Genomic DNA, 26150 nt, shown 5'->3' with positions numbered 1-26150 from the left:
TAATTATTATTAAATATTTAACAGCATTATTAAAACAATACTAACAACAAATTAATTATTATTATTATTATTATTATATTATATTATTATAATGATGAATTGTTAACAGCATTATTATTAATACCGATCTTTAAACAAAATTAACAACAAAAGAAAAAAATATATTTTATATTAATAGAAATAATTATATAATAAAAATAACAACAATAATAATTTATTATAAAAACAACAATAATAATAATAATAATAATAATAATTATTATTATTATTAAATATTTAACAGCCGTATTAAAAATAACAAAAGCAGCAACAATATTGATCAGCAAACAATACTAATAACAAATAAATTATAATACTGATCTTTAAACAATTCTAATAACAAGAACAACATAAGGCATTAATAAATATATTTGTATTATTAATAACAAATAAATAATATGTTTTATTATCATTATTATTATTCAAACATCCCACAATGCACTCCTGTGGTGCTCAGTGAAAATGTAAAACTAATTTTAAACATATAGATTTATATATACACATTTTATATATTTTTATTTATTATTTTATTGTATTTAATTTTAGTGTTTTTATAGAATTTTATAAAAATTAATCTTAATTGCTTGTTAAATTTAAATAATAATAAATATAATAATAAATATAATAATTATTGAAATTTTAACAGACTTACTACTAACAAAATCAACGGCAAAATTAATAGTAATGCAATTATAATTATTATAATTTTTTTTATTTGAATTTATTTGAATTTCAATTAAATTAACAAGTGGTTCATATAAAATGTGTTAAAAATGTTACGAATGTTAAAAATAAATTTGCTTATGATTAGGAGAGCAGAGAAATTGCTTATGACAAATAGTAACTTTTCTTTCTCTTCCAAATCCTAAAACATTACATTACAAGGTGGTCTCAGTCTTTCAGTGAACAGCACAATACCTAGCGATTCCAGGTTAACCATCTATAGACAGACACCCGCATCCGAATATACGAGTGGATGTGTGTTCTTCACATAAACGTGATGGCTAATCCGGAGAGGAAGCAGCCAAAAGGGAAAGAGGATGTGGAATACAGAGAGACAAATGGAGGGAGGGAGCGCAGGAGGAAAACAGATGGATGAAGGACTTGGAATGTCTCCTCGGGCTTTAATGAAGTCCTTCACAAGTCAATCGCTCCTCTCAGCCCAGCGGTTCTGTACGCAGATGCGGGGCGGAAAAAGCGGAGGGGGCTCATTGGCCTTGATTCCCAGACAGGGATGCTTTGATGTGGGACGGAGAGGGGCGGAGGATGCCCCCCTGTGGAAGACAACCCCACTGCCCTCCGTGTGATCACAGCCTGGGGACAAGATGGCTTTCCTATTAGCGAGCCAGGCAGATATATAAATACGCCGTAGCTCAAGCTAACGCACGGCCGCAAACAAGATATTTGTTAATGCGTACACTAACAAGAGCTTCAAAATGGCCTCCAGCCAAAACAAACATATCCTGCAGATGCCACACTCTCTCCACAAACAAAGCCGCTACGGCGGTAATTACTCATGAGGAGTTTGAAGTGGGCTTAGAGATCCCCCTCATTATACAAATACAAACATGCTGGAATAAGGCACATATAACAGTAAGTATTTGAAGCTCGCTCTTTTTAATCAGACGTTCACTTTCCCTGAGCGCTGCCATATGTATGCGGTCCGGTCCGCGCCGCATACCTGACGAATGGGTCCGCCGAAGGCGGCCAATGGCGAGGCACCGGAGAAAAGTACGGGAATAAAAGCGAGAGATGAAAAGAAACAATATAGAGATAAGGGAAGAGAGGAAAATGGGGCTGCTATTAGGGAAATGAGCTCTTAAGAAGTGCAGCTGTGAAGCGCTCCCTGGAGGGCGGCTATCAGGAGTCCTGTTAGCCAGCGGGGCAGAAGGGACTGACACGGAGCCAGCGCTGTTAGCCCAATTAGCTTCAGATCTGTTCTCTGCCTTCTGCTCTTGGCTGGGCCGGACAGCTGCGCTGGGTCTGGATTTAAATATGTAGAGAAATGAGTGGCTCAAACTGCTCCTCATTTAATTGCCTTGAAGTAAGAAGCTCACCAGTGCCAACTCGTCCCGACTGTATGAAGAAAAGTATAAAGTAATGAAGTAGGATCACGACTTCCAATGACTTCCATCTCACAGGCCCGTTTACACCTGAAATGTTTGAGTGATCTGATGGATTGTGGGAAATCTTTGATTTGATCACTCAAACATGTAACTGAGAAATTAATAACAGCTGATGATGTTTCATGTGCATTTAGTTACAAACTCAGGTGTATTCAGGGCAAAAATATGTTACAAGGTTATTAAAGGATTAGTTCACTCCCGAATTAAAATTTCCTATTAATTTACTCCTATGTCTTCCAAGATGTTCATGCCTTTCTTTCTTCAGTCGAAAGAGATTAATGTTTTTAAGGAAAGTAACGTGAGTTACGTAATCAGATTACATTTTTCAAGTAACACATTACTTTTTAATTTACCAAAAAATAACTAGTTACTTTTTCAAATAAGCAACACCAGTTACCTTTGCCCCATTTATTTAATGAAAGCTCTTCCTGTCTCCATGTTTGAGAGAATCTGTGAATAAGACATTACTTTAGTTCTAGAATAAATATGAATATATATTAATTCACCTCAGATTCAGTATTCCTCAAAATCAATTTAAAACAGTGAAATGCAACTCAGAATATGACACAAACCCGCAATATTTAAATGTTAAATAATAAAAATTTCCTTTATGTATATAATCTCATTTTATTAACCAATGCCTTTGCTGCTGACCTTCGATGATCCAATTCAACTATACTTATAAACAAAAACTACTTAAGATAAACTAACATTTGCTGAAGAGTGTTGAACTTTCTTCTTTTGCATTCTACTGTACAGACATACATTTAGTTTTCCTTCAGTCCGAGGCTTTTGGTGTGAAAGGCCTTTTACATTTGGCAAAGATAGAGCTTATATTAAAAATATTAAAAAACAAACAAGCAAGCCCTGCTTAGATTTGAAAAGCAATGCTAAAGTAACGTAACGCATTACTTTTCATAAAAAGTAACTAAGTAACGTAATTCTTTACTTTATAATGCATTACTTTTGAAAGTAACTTTCCCCAACATTGATAGTGGACTTCAATGGGGATCAACAGGTTGAAGGTGCAAATTGCAGTTTCAATACAGCTTCAAATGACTCTACACGATCCCAAACAAGGAATAAGGGTCTTATCTAGTGAAACGAAGAATTTTAAATTCATATACTTTGAGACATGAACCTCTTGGATGACATAGAGGTGAGTAATATATCAGGTAACTTTTATTCTAAACCATAAAAAGTAACATTCACTTACGTTTAAATTCGTTTTCTGCAACAGTTAAATAAAGTAGTTGCCTACTGCCTACAGCACAGTTTCAAAGTCCACACTTTTCCTCCCAAGACAATGCACTGGCACAGACAGATGATTTGATAATGACATCAGAAATTATTAAACTGCATCAGAATTGCTGAGGATGCAGATGAGAGGAGTTGTCTTGCCTTTTTCTGCTTTCTGTAGTCTTGTAAGAAGTGTTCTGTAGTGATGCACGCTGCAAGTGTGTTCCGAGTGATGTTATTCTTCTCAGATTTCCCTCAAATCAGCACAAAGCTGCCTCTTTGGTGAAAGATTCATACGAGCATCAAATGGAGAAAAAGATGAGTGCCAAACGCAGAAAGAGGGTAACAAAGAAACACAAGAGGAAACTTCTGCAAGCATGCAAAAAACACTGACGCAACATAGCTTTACAAAAGACAATGCACAATAGGAATTAAAAAGTTATTAAAGCTCATCATTTTGGAAAAGCCTTGATGTATCCAAAGTTTTTCCTCCCTCGAACTATGTGACAAGTCTAAGTGCATTACTAAAACACAGGACATTATTCAGCAAGCCAAATCTCGACAGGACAAGACAATCCCCACTGGCGTGGCCCACTCATCGCTGCCCCTCTCTGGCATCCGGGACAAAGACTGCCATAAAGCAAAAGGACGATTCTTTAGGGATGAGTGTATGAAAACAGACCCCCAAAGCTGGAGAGGTGAATTTATCGCTTTCACCTTGAGATGGCAGGTTGCAGATTTAGGATGCCGTGCAGTGGGATGGGGGTCTGACATCGGGGAATAAATAAATAAGCAACGGCGGAGTGCAGGACTGTTTTAGATGACTCCTAAAGCCCTTGCATTCAATGTATGGATTGCATAAGGCCCTGATTATTCCAATGCATGTATATATCATTATACTATATTCACCTGTGCTGGACAAACAATGTCACACTTATCAGATATATTGGACAGTGCTACTGAGAATAAGCAGCATTAAATTGATACTGTTAAAAAAAGCTCTTTATTGGCATCTATGGTTCCATAAAGGAACTTTAACATCCATGGAATCTTTACATTGCACTATAGGTTCCCTAAAAGGGGAAAAAGGTTAATCAGAATATTAAAATATTCCACACACTAAGACATAGCTATTTTAAGAACTGTTCACTATTTTTAAGAGTGTAAGAAAAATGAATGATTTTGAAGATGTACACTGATCATTTGTTTACATCATGAGGAACATGTTTTAAGAGCATAAAATTGATTCAGTTTTGAGTTTACTAACCATTGCTAACAAGTATGTTAAGGCCTTACATTTTCACGTTTTTTTGTATTCTAAAAAAAATGTGAACCATACCATTGGGGACTTTCTGCATATCATAAATAAAATAAAATAAAGCATAAATCATAAAGCTAAATCATGAAGCATTTAGGAATCCAGTGCTATGATAGTAAAAAATATATAAATAAATAAATAAATAAAAAGCATGATGCTAAATCATGAAGCATTTAGGAATCCAGAGCAAATAAAATAAAATAAAAGCATGAAGCTAAATCATGAAGCATTTAGGAATCCTGTGATTAAAATAAAATAAAATAAAAGCATGAAGCTAAATCATGAAGCATTTAGGAATCCTGTGATTAAAATCAAATCAAATAAAAGCATGAAGCTAAATCATGAAGCATTTAGGAATCCTGTGATTAAAATCAAATCAAATCAAATAAAATGCATGAGGCTAAATTATGAAGCATGTAGGAATCCAGTGCAATGATAATAAAAAATAAACTAAAATAAAACAAATAAATAAATAATAATAATGTGATAAATGGATCAATATTTGGAGACCGCTATCTATTAGCACTGTCATTCATCTTAATGATTATGTAACTAATCACTGGGGTGTTGCAGGAAAATGCTAAGACATTATAAGATGTGATGTGTAATAAAAATCACATGATGCACACAATATAACAAAATGCCGTAAAACACTATCAAAGCTTGAATGGTACTTTTGAGAGTTAATGCAGTAATGGTATCTTCCAGCAGGCTAACTGGACCCAGCTAACCAGCCAAACCTTGACCCCTTGGGATGAGTCCCATGTGGGAACATACAGTACCACAGTTTAAGAATCACAGGGCTACAAACCTAGCATGGAAACAAAATAAAATTGCTACTGTTGACCGCCACCACAGTTCATTCCTCGTCTCAGTATCAAATGCTCAAGGCTTTCGTAATTCACAAGGAATTGCTTCCAAAATAACAACAGTATTGATGTCAACACCGCACAATGAAACGACGGGAGACTCGCTTGGCGGCTATCCTTTTACACAGGTACAACAGGCCTCTTTCAGCCGAGCAACATCTGTCTCCGTCTCGCACTGTTAGGAAACCCGAGGAGCCCGGCAAACACGAGAGAGAATTAATTCATTTTCCATTTTGATACATTACCCTCTCGATTAGGACTACGAGTCCCGAATTGAGATGCCGCTACACTTCGATTAATGTGAGGTCACAGCGGGCTCCCAGTTTTCCATCAAAAACAACCTAATATTGATGCTGCTGTGGAGGGAAAATGATCCTTTGGTTGCAAATCAGAGGAAACCTATAAAAGCCGCCACCGGGGTCTGTTAACATGAGCTTGCTGAGAGATTTATTTAGCTGTATTCAGATCAAGTACAATAATCGTAAATGAGGGACAGAATAACACGCACATCAGCCGTGCCGTGGACAATGAACTCGTTGCTAACCAAGCGAAATGGAAACAGAGAGAGAGGGGAGAAGAAGAAAAAAAGAGCTCGCTCATTTGTAAAATCAATTTTCCCTTTCGTAAATCAGACATTTCGGAGAAATCCAGAGGGCTCTTGTCTCTCGCTTCACATGATAAAACGGCTGATATGTATTCCATTCTCTTTCCTGCGCACAGCTTAAGGCAAGCACAGGGGACCGGGGAGGCCTGCGGATTCAGCTCGCTTTAAAATCCCGCCGTGATTTCAGGCTGTGAGTCAAGGCGCGTCTCAATTCACAGGCCTGTCGATCTGCTGAAGCGCACGCATTGGGCGGTGACGGGCTCTGGGTCCGTTCACATGCGTTTCTCGGCTGTATGCGTGGCAACACATACCGAGAGATCTTTAAAGAGGAAACGAGCCTGTTAGGCAGAATAAGTCTGTATTGTTTTCTAATTAGCAGACCTTGCTAAGCCAAAGGGATTTGAAGAAACCTCTAAGTCCAAGCATTAAACTTTGGCCTGTAACTCTCCCAGCACTGTCTGCACAATAAACATTAATAATGCACAAAATTTTGCAGCTTGTTTTAAAAGGAAAAGTATACTTTAGCTTTGAGCAATCAGATTAATGATTTTCCGTAAGGCTGGTAGAAATAATAATCCCATAAACTTTGAAGGAGGAACTTGAGCCATATTTTAAAACTAAAATATCACAGGAATTGTGCCTGTAAGCCAACATCTACTGTAGCAAACTCTGAAAAAATACATAGCAACAGCCTGGCAAGCACTGAAACTCCTAGAAAACACATAGCTACACTCTGGCAACCCCCAAAATATTTGGCAACACCCTAACAACTACCCAAAACCTATATCAATACATAGCAACACCCTGGCAATCACTGAACCCCCCGGAAACCACATAGCAACACTCTGGCAACACCCCAAATTCCTAGCAACACCCTAGCAACAACCCAAAACCTCTATCAATACATAGCAACAACCTGGCAAACACCGAATCCCGTAGAAACCACACAGAAACACCCTGGCATGTACTGATACCCATAGAAACCATATAGCAACACTCTGGCAACCCTCAAAATCCCTAGCAACACCCTAACAACTACCTAAAACTCCCTATAAATACATAGCAACACCCTGGCAAGTACTGAAACTCCTAAAAAACACATAGTAACACATTGGCATGCATTGAAACCCCTAGAAACCACAAAGCAACACTCTGGCAACAACCCAATACTCTCTATAAATACATAGCAACACCCTGGCAAGTATTTAAACCCATATCTATACTTTGGAAACCCCCAAAATCCCTAGCAACACCCTAACAACCATCCAAAATGCCTATCAATACAAAGCAACACCCTGGCATTCACTGAAACTCCTAGAAACCACTTAGCAACACTCTGACAACCCCCAAAATCCAAAGCAACCACCTAGCAACACCCTAATATCCACCTAAAACCCCTATTTATACATAGCAACACCTTGGAAAGCACTGAAACCCCTAGAAACCACATAGCAACATCCTGGAATGCACTGAACCCTATAAAAACCACATAGCAACATCCTGGCATGCACTGAACCCCCTAGAAACCACATAGCAACACTCTGGCAACCCACAAAATCCATAGCAACACTCCAGCAACCACCCAAAATGCCTATCAATACATAGCAACACCCTGGCAACCCCCAAACCCCTAGTAATTAAGCTTCTAGCGTTAGTTCTGGCAGGTCACGTGAGTCAAGCTCGCATCAGCTGACTCTCAGCTGATCACATCTACCTATAGGAATGCTACTCCTATCACATCATTTATATATAAGCTGCATTTAGTATTATTCAGTAGCTTTTTCGCTTGCTCAGGAGCAAACACCCTCCTCCATCCCCAACTCCTCCTTTTGCGACAGTCAGGACCTGGCTTACTGATTCCACTTGAATCAGTCTCCTTTTATCTCAAACTATGTGTTACACTTAAAATATCATTAAGTACATTAATGATATCTGCTTGTTCTGTTTACCCTGGGGGGTTATTATTGCTGCTCTCCCTGCTCATTCATGACATGCTGCATGAATGGGCAGGGAGTTGTGCCAGAACAGAACTACCCCGGCAAATCAAAATTGTATGCTAATGTCTATCATTTTGACGATAGTGGTCCTGACAGAAATAGAAATATACCCAAAGCAATATAAACTAGACAGCAAATCTCAACTAGTTGACTGTTTATTGCATCACCAAATGTAAACTATCATATCTTTCAGTTCTAACCTGCTAAATGTGGACTTTTACTAAAAGGAAAGGAAAGGAAAGGAAAGGGGGTGAGTGAGGCCAAGTATGGTGACCCATACAAGGAATTTGTGCTCTGCATTTAACCCATCCAAGTGCACACACACAGTAGTGAACACACACACACCGTGAACACACACCCGGAGCAGTGGGCAGCCATTGCTGCGGCGCCCGGGGAGCAGTTGGGGGATCGGTGCCTTGCTCAAGGGACTCACCTCAGTCGTGGTATTGAGGGTGGAGAGAGTGCTGTACATTCACTCCCCCCACCTACAATCCCTGCCGGACCTGAGACTCGAACCTGCAACCTTTGGGTTACAAGTCCGAATCTCTAACCATTAGGCCACGGCTGCTTTGAAACACTACTGTGTCTATTGTGAAAAACACCATACAAATAAAACTCTGACACCCCACCAAAAACCAGTTTCTGAAATTCTCATGAGGTTCAGAATACAGTATTTGAAACAGGAGTTTCACAGTAGTTATGATTCAGTCAAATATCTTAAAGCACATGAGTTTTAAGCGTTTGATCTGTTAAAGCAGTTATAGTATGCTTATTTGAACTCCAGCGGGTTCATGAGGGGAAAAAAAAAGAAACAGGTTGACTGGGAATGTTAAATGTCCTCCGCTGTTCCATCCACGATTCTTATCCAATGTATACAGTGCAAGAAAGACACAGAGAACCTATAATGTATGAACTCGGGTGCCAAACAACCACTCACTCCACAGTTCATTCATCTGCTGTACGGCAGAATGACAGGATGTGTATAAAACGGCGGATAAAGCCATAGCCTCAGCAGGTAATACATTAATGCAAAGAAACGGCTCCGACCACAGACCCGAACGAAAATGAGAGTTACTACGATAGCAAACGTGTGAGAGAAACGTGTGGTTCAGACATAAATTCACAGGGTGCGCACTGAGGTCCTTTGGCCGCCGTCCACTCCTCCGTGTTGTGTTTGGCCTGAGGTGGCAGCGTTCACTCTGTTTCCCTCACTGCCCAGAAGTTGGCAGCTCTTCTCAGTTTCATCCCTCTTTCATCTTATCAAGCACCTGCCTTCAACACGAGGCCGTATTGCTCCACAACACCCCTCCCTTCATTCCCTACTCTTCCTGGCATCTCTTCGCTCCCGTTTCCGACTGTTTAATTATGCTGTCCCAACCTGTCACCTTGAGCAACATCCCCCCCTGGGCAGCAGCCTGCGGACCACCGCGCCAAAACAAACTGCCTCAGGAGCAGGTGTGTGTGGACAGGAGACGCAAGCCAGAAAAACAGAGCTCACAGTATGTACGCTGTGTGTGTATATCAGTGGTCAAGTATTTTTCATCTATAAATAAAGAGAGTAAATGAGCTCTTGGACATTGACACAGCTTGCCTTGATAACACGCCACCTATAACAAGTTTGACTATCCACTAACAACATATTTGGGAAAAAAAACAAAACAAAAACAAAACTCTGTCAAGGTGCTGGAGCTGTGAACCTCATGTCTGAGCGCCGCTTTCCTAACGAACAGCAGGGGAAGCTCAGCACATGTCCAAAATTATAACAGAGCACGCTCCAGGTTAAAAATAGATTTGACTCATCACTTCAGGCTGCTGGGACGGTATCCTGCCACAGAAAAAAGGAGATGAAAGCTTTTTAAATTTGAACATGGCAATTTCACTTTTAAAAATAATTCATAAAAAAACAAAAAAGCTTCACTAGCTCAAATTTCTCCAGTACGTATAGTAGCCAAAATAGTTTTTTTCTATATTCAAGACATTTGAAAATGTCACTATCTAGAATGAAAGACAGACAGACAGATAGATAGATAGATAGACAGACAGTCAGATAAAATAGACAAAATGACAGACAGAATGATAGAATGACAGATAGCACGACAGAACGACAGATAGACAGAAGATAGACAACGATAGAACGATAGATAGAACGATAGAACAATACAACGATAGATAGAACGATAGATAGAACGATAGTTAGACAGACAGACGGACAGATAGACATACAGACAGAGAGATAGAGAGATAGAGACAGACAGACAGAATGATGGATGGATGGATAGATTGATAGAACGATAGAGAGATAAGATGATAGAACAATGAATAGATAGAATGATAGACAGAATGACAGATAGAACAATAGAACAATGGATAGATAGAACAATAGATGATAAAATGACAGAACAATAGATAGATAGATAGATAGATAGATAGATAGATAGATAGATAGATAGATAGATAGATAGATAGATAGATAGATAGATAGACAGACAGAACAATAGATAGAACATTAGATAGATAGAACGATAGATAGATAGATAGAACGATAGAACGATAGAACTATAGATAGATAGATAGATAGATAGATAGATAGATAGACAGAACGACACAAAGGTAAGTAGAATGACAGACAGAATGATAGAATAGAACGATAGAATGTTAGAACAATGGATAGAATGATAGATAGATATGTCTATATATTTGAGATAATATAAATGAAAAAATAGGAACACATACTGTATATATACATACAGAACATTGTATATAGCTGGCAGACACTAGCTTTAGTAGGGGCAATTAAAGTACTTTCATTTTACGATGGAGGTGATTATATGACAGTGATTTAGGATGGAATAGAGCATATCTGCGGCTGGGTTCAGCCAGTGCCCATTCTGAGAGTATGGCTGAGCCGGTCAATATGATTTATTTGCAGACAGGAGCTGCCAGCATGAGTTCCTCGCTTTCACCTCAGCACTGATAAGATATATGGATATATGCATCCCTCAGTCCCGACCTTGAGCATTCCCAAGCCGTCTGAGACGAGCAGAAGCGGAGGAGTACGTGAACGTTTGCATTTGAGAAATACATTTTTCAGCCCTCCCTTTCAGTGATAGCAGAGGCTACACTGTAGCGTCACTTTCTCCATTTAAAGTTGTCGTTGTGAGTTTTCCAGTTCACCCTTTCAATTTAGGAGCATGATTTATGGGGCAGCGCTAGAATCTCGACAGGGTTAGGAAGGAAAAAGCCAAACACTTAGATGAGTTAAAGTCCTTGAACGCATCAACGTACGAGTTCACATAAACCATAGCTAATCCATTACAGATTATCCTCAGAGAATATGTACACGTCTACATGTTTTTCTGAATAACTGGAATAAATAAACAACACAGCTGGAGTGACATAGGTGTAAATTCACACCTCCAAAACCGTCTTCAGATGTGGTGCAAATGCTGAGATCATCCTAAGAATCCCTACGGTGGTGGAGAATCAGCGATGGCTGTTAGCGCAAGGATGTTGGTGATTTAAGTGCAGCCTTGGTTCTCAGTCAGACAGCAGGAGTTCCCTGTAGAGAACAACTTGATTTATTCCTGCCAAACCAAACGCTGACTTGAGGCACAAGAGTCTCCTGAGCAGCCGTTGACTACAGTGTCGAGTACACACGTGGTGTATCTACTTTATGAATCAACCTCAGACTCGTACTTGGAACATACTTGTATGAATTGTGAAAAATGATTTCTGACTTGTTTAAACATGCTCATGTCTTTCCAAACCTACATGACTTCCTTTCTTCTGTTGGAAACAACAAAAGAATGTTAGCAGAATGTCCCAGGTGCTCTTTTCAAAACAACTAAAACAAATGGAGGTGGACTTTGACCAAAAATAAACAATCCGTAGTCTGTACAATTTATAATACTATTTCTCAAGTCCTCTAAATCCGTAAAATAGCTTTTTATTTTTATTTCTATACACTCTCTGAAAGAAAATGACAAAGAAAAGTACCTTTAGGGGTGCAAAAACTTGTTTACCCTTACAGTACTTTCAAAGAGACTTATTTGAACCCTTATTTACCCCTAGAAGGATCATAGTAGTACCTTAAAGGGATTGTTCACCCAAAAATAAAAATAACCCCATGATTAACTCACCCTCAAGCCATCCTAGTTGTATATGACTTATTTTCTTTTTTCAGATGAACACAATCAGAGTTATATTAAAAAATGTCCTGGCTTTTTCAAGCTTTATAATGGCAGTGAATGGGTGTCGAGATTTTGAACCCCAATAAAGTGCATCCATCCATCCATCGTAAAAAGTGCTCCACATGGCTCTGGGGGGTTAATAAAGGCCTTCTGAAGCAAATCGATGCGCTTGTGTAAGAAAAATATTTAAAACTTTATAAACTGTAATCTCTAGCTTCTGCTAACTGTTGTACGCATGTTCATGAGAAAGCAGTGTTCCAGGATATTTTTCTTATACAAACGCATTGATTCGCTTCAGAAGGCTTTTATTAATCCCCTGTAGCCAGATGGAGATCTTTTTATGATGGTTGGATGTATTTTATTAGACTTTCCATGGCTGAAACTCCTGATGCCCGCTCATGTTTATTTTGTGCTATAACTAGTAGTAACTAGTAGTAAATGACAAAATTTGAAAGCTAAGACTTTGTTTCATACCTAAAGTAACCTGCTCTGTCTTGTCTGTCGTGAGTTGTCATTTTCTCTTTCCTTTCTTTCTCTTCAGAGGTCGATAAGCTACAAAGTCTTTCTTTAAATAGGATACTGACCCAGTGACAAAATGCTCTAACCCCAATCCTGCTCCTAAATGGAAACTTTCCTGCAGAGCTTAGCTCCAGCACCCCTGTCTAAACGTTTTTGGTGATCCTGAAGACCTTGAGTAGCTGGTTTAGGTTTGTTCAATTGAAACTAGAGCTAAACTTTGCTAAAAGGTGTCCCTATAGGAGCAGGATTGGACACCTTTGCCCTAAAGGTACAGTTTTGCAATTTATTCCTGACAGTGATGGTGCTTTCAAAGTCTGTGGAGCTTTTAAAGTCTGAAAAAGCTTTATCAAAGAAATAAAACACAGTAAATAAAGTCTTTTTGAAATTAAAGGAATAGTTCACCCAGAAATGAAAATTCTGTCATTAATTACTCACCCTCGTGTCGTTCTAAACCCGAAAGATCTTTGTTCATCTTCGGAACACAAATTAAGATGTTTTTGATGAAATCCAAAAGCTTTCTGACCTTGCATAGACAGCAATGCAACTACCACGTTCAAGGCCTAGAAATGTAGTAAGGTGTAGAGGTGTGAACCTCCCAAAGTCACTATTTATTGTAAGTGCATGGAAAGGTGCAACCAGCACAGTCCTGCACATACAGTTTTGGAATGACACCAGAGTGATTAAATCACAATTGTCTCAGCCTTTAAAGGTTAGCTGTAGTTGCCACTAAGCCAAGTCTAGCTAAAGATAAAGTCTGCAGTGGTGTTGGGTTGCAATTTCCATTCTTGTAGGACAAGAGAACTCTCCTATCACTGCTGGTTTAACATCGAAAGATTAAGCCGCTCTTAATGTGATGTAATGATTATGGATCCAGCAGAAGACCCTAGAGCACAAAGCAACGTCTGATGTGATCTGTCTCGCCGTACGGCGGTACCACCGGCTCACTGTTATCTTTAAGCACCCTTGACATTTACAGAGACGTTACGTGCGTCTTTGCACTTTCCCGACATTTCGCTGGATTATGGCTTTCGGGTACATGAGCGTCAGGGTCGAGACGGGGAGGGTCGAGGCCATTATACGCTGTTTAAAGTCTAATCGCTGCAGGGCCCGCTTGGCCTCTCACACACGTCCAGCCTCATTGGCTCCATGCTGTAATAATCCGTGTTCACATGCTCGCTAAGATCTCCGGGCCAGGGCTTCATGGCCCCTGACTGCTCCAGCCTTCTTAGAAGAGATCATGTCAGATTGTCTCTCTCTTGCCACCCAGATACCGTGGACAAATCCGCCCCAGCGCCCCTAAGAACGTTACATCAAGGCTGCCAAGATCGGCTTGCCTGGGAGAATTAAGTCCGCTGTGTTATTACACCCATTATGGCGACTAAATCATACCACCCACTGAACATGGCATTTTGTTTTTTAACAAAAGCATCGTTCAAGTACAAGATGGTAGCATTCACAGATTACAAATCTACAAAGGCAGAGAACATTTGGACTTGGCGATTGACATCTTAAAACAATAAAAACGCCAGTGGGAAAAATAAAATCTTTCAAACTTCCTCGAAATCTTCTTTTGATGATACAAATGGGGGCTTTATACTGCATACCTATCAATCCCTAAGAGGTGCCAACATTTTTTCCCATCTTTCATTTTTGCTTTGTTCTGTCTAAGTGAACCAAACAACAATCGCTTTAAGCTGTGAATCAGTTGTGTGAACATGATAAAGCATTTTTGGGTTGACTTCACGCAGGTTTATTTTCGAAAGCATTCGTCCCTGTAATTAGCCGGCCATTCTGCTCCGCTCCAAGAAACCAGGGTGCTAACAGGGGCAATTAGCAGCTTCACCCACCCTTCGAATGAACACTTTGCGGGTAGCCGATAACCTCGCCATCACCCCGTGTCAATTTAAACACCTACGAACACAGTCCTCACATACCTGCGCTTATGCTCAAACCTTATAATTGGACTCCCACCAGAGATGAAAAGCTCCAGCCGTGACATGAGTGGGGAGTTGTTGGAAATTTTTTTTAAAGTGATATTGATCTACTACACCAAGGGCAAGCGGCAAACCGCTGCAAGTTTAGCAAAAGTCCACAGACCGCACACAAAACTAAAAAGTGCTTTCTTACCCTGGCAAACTCTAATCTGATTGGCTGACTTCATGCAACTTCCGGAATTAAGGGTATATGGCAAGCTGATACAAACCAGTGATTTTGAGGGTGAAATAATCATTGTACTTTGAAAAGTTTTCTAGGCTAGAGGCATCAAATCTTCAAAAGATATTTTGAGTTTCATCTAAGACACTTAATAAATGTTTTAATCATATAGTACGCTTCGCAGATTAAGTGAATTCCACTTTCAAATACAACTTTCTGTGTGTTGTGGCCAGTTGACCCTTCGCAGGGAGTTTTATTGACAGGCGATCTGACCAATCATAATGCCGAATAAATCAAATAAACCAGTCATCGGTGGACTAAACTTGAAAAATGGTGTATGTTGATGTCTTTCCACAGTTGAAACAAGATACCTCCTGATGTTCGTTCATGTTTATTTTGTGCTATAACTAGTAGTAACTAGTAGTAAATGACAACATTTGAAAGCTGAGATTTTGTTTCATACCTAAAGTAACCTGCTCTGTCTTATCTGTCATGTGTTGTCAGTTTTCTCTTTGCTCTGCGATGTAAGAACATGACTGCGTGAGAACATGACGCAGTGACTTGTTGGAGGCGAGTCTTTGCGAAAGGTCAATTCAGCTTAAAATTCACACACGAATTGGTTTGGCACTTTACATGTCGATCAGTTGGTCTCTTTCCTTTTAAGTGGGTGGGGCCAAATCATGTGGACCAGACTTTGCTAAACTAAGCAAGAGCTTGAGTTTCACAAGCTTAGAACCACGCAGGTGGTGACAGCTCTTTTCAAGACCTAAAACACGGACAAGTGGCTTAATGCCTTAGAGCGAACCTCTGAGGAGGGCCTCTTCATCAAGATCAACCCCTCCATCATCGGCCACCTCTCAGACGGCCGCTCCAAAATGTCCAGTGTTCCCAAACAACTGCAGAAAGAAAGTTAAACATTTGTTCAAAGGGAGAAGACTGATGTCTGCCTTGCGGTCGCACTTTACAGAGCTGAGAACGTGAGCCGGTGGAAGTAGGAAGGAAACCACATCAAATGGAGGAACGCTGGGATATCACTACATCTCATATCCAGCGGTACGGGGGCATTTAAACTGTGCTAAATGGAGAGGAAACATGAGGATGGGATGGTGTGCTGGAGATCTCATTACCGCCTCAACCCATCGCTCTAAATCCTCGGCTCATTCCGCAAAACAAGCCCGAATGTAAGTAGCACACTGCGTACAGCACAGTTACGTTCATAAACCTTGGCGCCAACACAGCTTGAATCCACCTCTATGCATTATCAAAGAACCCCACTGACAGTCCATTTGGATTTTAATTGAGCGATGACCTCATAATAGTCTTTTCTCACTGCTGGCTACATTTGGCTGAATAATGACCTCTTTGTGTCTTCATTTGCCCTAGTGGTTCACAATTTGAACTTATAACTAATGAGCTATATGTATGAGCCATATGTCAGATTTCATTAAGGTTATCCAAGTAAGGTTTGCATTTATGTATATTCAAATATGGTGCATGAGGAAGCATCATTTCAGTTTTGACAATCCAACTAAATACTTATCACATATTCCAATTGCCTCAATTTTTGCATTTCAGATCTCCTAAATTCAGATGGCAAATTTAAATTTCAGTCTTTTCTCATATATCAGAAGATTTGGAATGTAGATTATTTTAATATGCTTTTTCAGTTCATTGCATGGAAAAAAAGCAACATAAACATTCTGTTTGAAATAACGCTGCAAAAAAGTATGGAGAATGTAAACAGAGCACATTATAAAATAATGCATAATGCTTCACATGTTATTTTTAAAAATAGTATGGAACATACAGTGAATAAATAAATTAAAAAAACATCAGTTTTAAACAAAATCAAGGGGAGTAAAAAAATTATACCATATACCAAAATTATACCAACTGAAATTAATATTAAAACATTAGAAAAACATTTTTGTTGCTTGAAATAATCTTGAAAAAAAAAAATGAATTGGAATACATAAAAAGGAAAACTTTATTTCAACTAGTTGCCAAGGCCTATTTAAACATATAGCCAAAAAAAAAAAAGAAAAAAAAAAAAAAAAAACATCAAAATAACTAAAACTTTAACAAAAATTGAAATAAAAACAAAAACAGTAAAATCTGTGTAAAAATATTAATGAAAACTATGATTAATACTATCTCAACATTGCAAAAAAGTATGAAGAATGTAAACAGTGCACTTTATAAAATAATGCATAATGCTTCACATGTTATTTTTAAAAATAGTAAGGAACATACAGTGAACCAAAAAAATAAAAAATAAAGGGTAGTAAATGATGCCAATTTGCATTTTGAATAGAACTATTCCTTTAAATTCAAGTTGGAAAAAGGCAGGAACACAACATATACAATTAAAAGTATGACTTCAGAACTTTTTGAAAATGCCCTTTGCAAAGCGTAGGGTAACAGAGTTTAGAAAGAGTGGTAATTCTGCCTTTTTTTAGACGCCGACGATGGAGAACCAGCCCAAAGGGTCGATGTCTCCACACTGCTGACTTTAAACTGTGCGGTCGGAAGTTCAGCCCGAGGAAATAAATAAATAAAAAGTCTGTGACCTCTGCGTCTGCTATTTTGTGTTTTTCCTCCGAAATTTTAATGAGTGGTCCAGTTGGTTGTCTGCTGCCAGCCGGCGGGGCCCCTTCAACAGCGTGAGTCTACTTTCTCCGGCCCCGACCACATTACGCTCATCGCCAAAACAGATCGAAGACCACCCTCTCCCTTCCATCCCTATCAGAGCCTTATTTTCACTCAAAAAGAAGATTTTTTTTGAAAATGTGTGGTTAGCGAGAGGCCGGTGGAGATACACAGCGCTCCCTGTCTCGGTTGAGCTGACCTTCTGCTTTCAATAGCCAAATTTGGATGCAATGGGGCCCCGCTCTCCTTCTCTTTCATATTAAGTGGCAAAATGATCTTTATGGGAATCAGTACGCAGCATTAACTCAAACACATTACACCTAGATAAAGACTCCCATCATCTCTCAGCTTTCTCTTTATCTTCTTTTAATGCTAGAATCCATCATAACTCAAGCATGCAGGCAGACCCGTGCCTCTGAGAATATGGCTGACAATCAAATCACCACACCAATCTGGAAAACACACAGAGTCCTTGAAACTCCAATTCTGACTCATTTTTCCACAACCACGACCATTATTTTGAACTCACTTGACATTCAATCTAAAACAATAGTCCTGTGAGGTCAGTATACAGTAGAGGATGTTAAAGCGAGGCAGAAAAATCATGTCACAGCCTGTGATGCAAAAACAACCTTTTAGAAAAATCTTTCCAAAACCACTTTTTCCCCATTTTATGTTTTGACACAATTATGTAATGACTTTGAACTACTGCATTTGTTTAGATTCTTTTTTTCGTCTGATACAACACTCTACGAAATGGACTGTGAGTGAAACTCTATAAGGCCCCAAACCTATCTCAGTGGAGCCACATTAATTTTGACAGCAAGAGGGCCTCCTTCCTCCAACTTCTAGCAGGGATCCTTCAATGATTCCTGTTTCAGCTATAGTATGGAGACCTTCAACCTCCTATATTCCTCTAGTATGCTCTTTATCTCTATCTAGAGTCAGGAAGTGCTCAAAACACTAAAGCACTACAGGCACTGATAAGAGAAGACTGAGAGACAGTGAGAAAAGACAAGAGAGAGTTCAGAGAATGCTGTGGGAGAAATGAGAGCGAGCGAGTGGTTCTTGGATTCTGCTGAAGTGATCTGTTTGAGGGATGAGTCTGTAGAAGCTCAGCGGAAGATGAGGAAAAGCCTTAAATAAAGAAGCACTCAAAAAGCTATTCAGCCTCCCAAGAGCAAACAGTCTCTTGAGGCCTCTGGCCTACCTACTACATTAGGGGGAAAAAAAAATTAGGAGCCACATAAAAGTTAAGGTGGAACAATGTAAAAAAACAACAACAATCAATTAAAATTAAATAAATAAATAAATAAAAGAAATGTATTATAGTTATTATAGGGCTATTATAGTTAATCAAAACTAATACTGTATATATATATATATATATATATATATATATATATATAATATATATATACATAGATATGTGTGTGTATATATTTTATTTCAGGTTAGATATATGTATAAAAAAAACTTTAAAGATAAATGAGCCCCACCAAACTACTACAAATTACAAAAACATATCAGTTAGTCACAAAAAAATAAAGTATGCAGAATGTAAACTGTGCACATTATGAAATTATGCATTATTTTAATTAAAATAGTATATAATACTGTGAATAAAAAAAATAAAAATAAAATAAAAAATTATAAAGGGGGTCCATTGCAAGAACAAATAGTATGGACAATAAATAAAATAAAATAAAATAAAATAAAATAAAATAAAATAATAAAATAAAATAAAATAAAATAAAATAAAATAAAATTAAATTAAATTAAATAAAATTAAATAAAATTAAATAAAATTAAATTAAATTAAATTAAATATTTGGGTGTCCACTGCATCAAAAAGTGCATAATGTTTCACATATTATTTTTAAAAGTAGTATTTATAATAAAATAAAATAAAATAAAAAATGAAAAATAAATGCTTTCGTCATAGTTGGGGGTCCAATGCATCAAAAAGAAAACCCCTGTACTAGACCACGAAAATCCTTCTAACACTGATCTTGTTGAACTTAACTGATTAGATTTTAAACAGGATCATTTATCCACAGTACTTTTAAGATTAAAAATATGTGAACGGCCTCTGTTGTGATTGGCTAACCCCTTTGCAAGTAACACGAGCAACAACGTCCACGCCAAGTTTTAATAGGCTGCGCTGGTAATGATGGAATATGTCTACATAGACTTTTCAAAAAGAGCACGAAAATCCTGTTTATCATAATATATTCCTTTAAAACGAACATCAATGAAATGTTTTTCCTTAAGACGGCAGCGAGCCGCACAGCGACCGCTTGCTGTATCGGGCCAAGAGGGGTGAAGGACAAGCGTAAAGGTCTTACTTCATTTCCAGCACCTCCTCCAGGTGCTTTCTGCGCTCTGCCCTCAGTGTGGTCAGGTGGGCCTCCTTCTCGGCCAGGGACTGCTGGGTGGACGACAGCTTGGCCTTCATGGACTCCAACTCTTGCTTCACCTTTTCCATGGCGGCCAACAGCTCCTCCATCTGTGCATACAAACACAACAAACAAGCATAAGGACAAAAACATAATCCTGATGAAACATGGCGGATAAGACAGAATGCAAACAAATATGTTGAGTGGACACACAGCAGGCCAAGAGCGAAGCTCACAGGGACACGAATGGATTTGTGCATAGAAAATTGGATGGACAAAAAGAAATGAAGAAAAGAGAATCATATAATAGACAGCAGGTGAGACAGGGTGAAAACAAGACCATTGTGTGAGTGCGTAAGAGTGTTTTACTCCAGATATATTAACTACATAACTTTGTGATGAGGTTTGTCATACATCACATCCCCAGAGTTATTTCGCTCCATTTTGTTTTTGAAAAGGTGGATGTTCTCCGTTCCTGACTGTGATTTTTCTTTCCTGCTCTCTCTCCATTTCCACACAATGTTTATAACTCGGAGTAACAGGAGCGAGTGAATGAGGAGGATAAATCAAACAGTGTGGCAGGTTTATGTATTCCATGGAAGGCAAGGTTTAGCGACTTGGCTCAAAGCGGTTCTCACAGCCTCCTCGACCGCTTGCGGTTCACCCTGGGTCTCTCTGAAATCTCTGCACTTCGCAGGAAAATGCGTAGGCCTCGGGCGGCAATCTGTGCAATCTCCTTCGTCTGTTCTCGGTGTTTATCCATCCTTCCCTGCTCTGCGTTTCATCAGCTTTTGTTCCACAGACAGTTCTACATAGATTCAAATCCAAAAACAGTTGACTAAACGATTCAAAATGAAGCGATTCATATGGTTTGAAGTCATATGAAGTCATATAATAAATTTGCACTTGATAAACTTTTCCTCTAGCAGCCTGTGAACCGATTCAGTGAGTCAACCAGATTGTAGGGCCCTATGATTTCCTCGATGCGGAAAATGCGAATCCAGACATAAAAATGGAATTTACTGTATAACGCGGAATGTCACGGAATTTGCCAAATTTTGGATGAATAAATCAAAAGTAGGTCAGTACACTTAAATCAAAATGCTGTATGGACTAGTGTCTGTGAATATTAAGCTGCAAAAACACTGTTTAAACATGAATCCTGCATGTTCTGTGTGTTTCTGTGTGAAAGAATGGCACAGACTCGCGTGACGTTCTCAGTGTTTTCAGCCTCTGGCGCCTTAAAATATGAGTACGTGAACACAAACAATCTCTAGAACTAAGTCTGCAGTTTCCTTTGAGGAAAAACATCATCATATCATATCTAAACAGAAACTTAAAGGTCTTCACAGCAACCCGTCAAAATAAAAGTTGGTTTAACTTGAAGAAATTGTGACAGAAATGTATTACGCTTAAGTACTACTACTACTACTACTAACAATAAAATTATTACTAAAACATTTTTAATTAATATTTAGCAGAAAAGAATATTTTCCAAAATGTATTTACCAGATAAATGCAATACACAGTATTTCTAAAAACAAATAAATAAATAACAATAAGGATTTTAAAAAATGAAATCAATTAATTAGAGATGCTTTTGATTATTAAAATGTAATGAAACTGTTAAAATGGAAATTGAAATGAACAGGAAACAATTTGTTAAAAATAAAACTGAATTTGAAAAAAAAAAAAAAAAAAGTATTTCATAGGCCTTAAAATTTCATTTTTGTAACTTTTAATAAACTGCTGTTAAATCGTGTAAGTTTCATGATTTCAATTAATTAGATATGCTTTTTAATTTTTTTTTTTTTTTGTGCTGGGCAATGATTAATCGCGATTAATCGCATTCAAAATAAACATTTTTGTGTACATAATGTGTGTGTACACTGTATATTTATTATCCATATATAAATACACACACATGCATATATATATATATTTAAGAAAAATATATACATGAAATTATATGGAAATATTTTCAAAATGTTTTGTGTTTTTTTTTCACCAATAAAACAGTGTCTAGATAAAAAAATAAAAATAAATGGAATCCAGAAAAATGAAAACCGAAAAAATATGAATTTGGGAAAAAAATAAAACTGCTTAGTCATGAACAAATCAGTTCTGTCTACAGGATTAAGTGATTCGTTGAAAAGAAATTGGGCGGCCAAGTGAGCGAGCTAAACTCGAGAACCAGATCAGTGTGATTCATGAATGAATCATTCAGATCAGTTTCAACCAAAAGAGTGATTAATTTGCAAATTGTGCAGTGAAGTCAGTGAGTTGAATCTGTGTGATTCACGAATGAATCATTCAGACCAGTTTTGTAAAAAGGATTAATCAAAAGAATGATTCATTTGCAAATTGGGCGGCTAAGTCAGTGAGTTGAACTCGAGAACCAGATGAATCTAATTGATGAATGAATCATTTAGATCAGTTTATTGAACAGTATCAACCAAAAGAGTGATTCATTTGTAAATTGGGCAGCTAAGTCAGTAAGTTGTACACGAGAACCAGATGAGTCTGATTCATTAATGAATCATGCATATCGGTTTTGTGAACAGGATCAAATGATTCACCAAAAAGAACTCAAACAAGTGATTCTTTTACAAACTGGGCATCAATACTTCTATCACACTTGAGGTTCAACCCAGGTCTCTCTGAAATCTCTAGTCCGATTAGTCATGAACAAATCATTCGGACCAGTTTTGTGAACAGTATTAACTGATTCGCTAAAAAGATCATTTAGAAATCTGGGAAGTCAGTGTGTTGAACTCGAAAACCAGATCAGTGTGATTCACGAATGAATCATTCAGATCAGTTTTGTTAAAAGAATTGACCAAAAGAGTGATTTATTTGCAAATTGGCTGGCTAAGTCAGTGAGTTGAACTTAAGAACCAGGTGAGTCTAATTCATTAATGAATCATGCAGATCAGTTTTGCGAACAGGACCAAACGATTCATTGAAAAGTACTTAAAAGATTGATTCTTTTACAAATTGGGCATCAATACTTCTATCACGTTTGTGGTTCACCCCGGTTCTCTCTGAAATCTCTAGTCCGATTAGTCATGAACAAATCATTCAGATCAGTTTTGTGAACAGTATTAACTGATTCGCTAAAAAGATCATTTAGAAAACTGTGAATTAGTGAGTTGAACTCAAAAAACAGATCAGTGTGATTCATGAATGAATTATTGAGATCAGTTTTGTTAAAAGGATCGACCAAAGAATGATTCATTTGCAAATGATACAATTAAGTCAATAAGTTGAACTCGAGAACCAGGTGAGTCTATTCAGTCACAAACCTGGCATTCATGAACACGCCAAAGAGTACTAAAGCAGATGTTGAGATTTTTGTTGAATAATAGTCTTCAGTTCTATCTGTATATCTTCAGAGAACTAGGAATACAGCATACAAGTCCACTTGGACTACATTTAAGACACTGTTACTGTGGTTTTGTATTTACCATTAAACATCAACAGTTCAGCTTTTTCAAAAGAACAAAGTACTTGGAAGGACAAGAGGCTGAGCAAATCAAGAATTTCTTTAATTTTTGGGTAAACCACTCCTTTAATAAACTCATTCTTCAGATATGTAGGATAGAGTTTCATTGCCCTGCCACTCATCACTGTCCAAAGTCATGTTTTCTTCATGTTCTGAGGGCACTGGAAATGTTTTCCAGCAATACAGCTGGAGGCAATAAACAGAAACATTACAAAAACAGGGATTTAGCTGTGAAAATATATCACCCTTTGGAAAAAGAAAAAACAACAGAATTGTCTCAGCAGTGCTGCCCTCTAGTGGCCGGAGGAATTTCGGGCTCTGGGAGAGCGTTCAATCCAGCTGTCATCATAAGTCATTTGCCTAATGTACTACACCCAAGCCAAGCCTAGTGAACAAGCTACCAAAACCCGCTCAGTCAAATTTACTGCCATCTGCTTTCCTGTCCCGCTCTCGTTTGTCATCCCAAACCGTACCCGTACTCACAGGATGATCCTGAACGGCAACGAATGGGTTTTTGACTAAAACCCAAGGATGATGGTGCCTCCCTTGGGCATGTGAAATCCACCTGACAGGGTCAGGTAAGTGAGAGCTCACCGGAATGGCTTATGTTAAGATGTAATACGTGTCAAATTAAAAAATAAGGAAGAGGAAATCATTATTCATGTAGAGACAGGGCAGGCAAGTGTTGCTTTTGACTCACACACAGAGCACAGGTCACATCTTAGACGAATAAGAGTATGAGTGGACATACAAGACGGTAATATTTTTCACGGATGCAACAAAAAAAACCCTGCATGCCTACCTTCCCTCTCGGGAGATAAAGTAAGATCGAGAATGCATGCCTCAGGCCCCCCAGTACGAGCAGAGGGAAATATTTAAACCCTGGCAGCATCGGTTTCACTGCCTGTGGCAACCCTGCGGTGAGGGCGGGGCAACACCGCTGTCCGTCAAAACCCAGCAGCCAATGAGAAGAGAGGAGGTGGGGTCGAATGAAACCGTGAGAACTCTGGTGCATTTTTATTCAACAGCACACAAAAATCTGAACGAAAATCTCCCGCTGTTGTGCAACGCACACATCGACAGCGGAGCGGTTAACTAATCAGTCCAGGATGTACGAGAGCCGATATGGTGTCACCGTGCCTGGAGGGGAGATATGTGAACTGACTCCATCCTCAGCGACCAAACATCATCTGGAACGAATGGATTCGAATGAATTTACAGTGTGCTCGGTCAGTTTTACTGTAAAAGTATTTAGTAAGCGCCGCCCGGAGCCAAATTCTCAAAGCCGTTGAGTTAAGTCATTCATTAGAAGATAATTAACAGATTTTAAAGGTCTGACTAACGGCCTGGCAGACCGACGGAAAGTCAAATCTCTCTCACACACAAAAATGCGAACAGATTACATGAGGAATCATGGAAACTGTGGTTCCTAGAACTCTAGACTGTGGAATTGACAATTGGTTCTTATTATTTAGAATGGGAGCATTCTTTTAAAAAATTATGTCAAATGTTTTTCATTACATCCAATTCTATGACCTCCTTCTATCATGAATGCTACAATGTTATGAATGAATATAGATTTTTATAAATTCATACTGCTATTGAATCTAGAGTTCAAAATAAAATAACAAAATAATTTTTTTTCTGTTCCATTGAAGTGAAGCAACTGTTCCCAGAACAGTAAAAAAGTAAAAAAAATAAAATAAAATAATAAATTTAAATTATTTCTATCCTTGAATCCTAGGAAACAAAATCAAATAAAGTAAAAAAAAAAAAAAAAAAAAAAAAATTAATAAAATAAAACAGACGGTTCCCAGACCAGGTACTTCGAAGTGATTTCTTCTAACCTTGAAACCTAGAATAAAATAAAATAAAATAAAATAAAATAAAATAAAATAAAATAAAATAAAATAAAATAAAATAAAATAAAATAAAATAAAATAAAATAAAATAAAATAAAATAAAATAAAATAAAATAAAATAAAATAAAAGTGAAGGAACTGTTCTTAGACTAGGTACTTAGAAGTGTTTATTTCTATCCTCAAAAAAAAAAAAAATTAAATACATTTTTTTTTAATAAAATAAAATAAAATGCTATGCAGTGCATTTCTACAATAAATACAATAAAATAAAAATGTTAACAATAATATTTTCTCTTCATAAAATATAAAGACAGAATTTTATTTTTCTAGTATACAGACATATATTCTGTGTGAAAAAAAAATTTAACTATCAAGACAATGTGTGCTGAAGGCTAAAAAATACTAAAAATATTCAATTTGTATATATAATATATGTAAAATATTAGTTCATAGTTAATAAATAAGTTAAAACATTTTTTTCTAACCAACAATTACAATATAAGAGGAACTTTTTAAATTCAGTTGATTTGCCAAGTGCCTTTCGAAATAATAAAAATGAACAATAAATAATGCAATTATTTTATAATCTATCAGAGCCTCTTGCAGCCCTTAAGGGTGGGGTGGTTGTGGACTAGATCTTTAATAAACACTGGATCAGTTTTAGACCAATTAAGGTTTTT

The 26150-nt window shown here is 37.7% G+C and overlaps 1 protein-coding gene across 1 annotated transcript in view; it reads right to left on the bottom strand.

Annotated features, from left to right (window-relative positions):
* The window catches only part of erc1b (ELKS/RAB6-interacting/CAST family member 1b), a 226103-nt gene that overhangs the window by 89757 nt on the left and 110196 nt on the right, over positions 1 to 26150 (bottom strand). Inside the window, exon 10 of the mRNA XM_073837702.1 lies at positions 20053 to 20213. Within this exon, the coding sequence (XP_073693803.1) occupies positions 20053 to 20213 (161 nt within the window). The remainder of the gene's footprint in view (positions 1 to 20052; positions 20214 to 26150) is intronic.

Source organism: Garra rufa, chromosome 4, assembly GCF_049309525.1.
Source record: "Garra rufa chromosome 4, GarRuf1.0, whole genome shotgun sequence".
Taxonomy (NCBI): Eukaryota; Metazoa; Chordata; class Actinopteri; order Cypriniformes; family Cyprinidae; genus Garra; species Garra rufa.
This window is presented reverse-complemented; position numbering and strand designations above follow the sequence as displayed.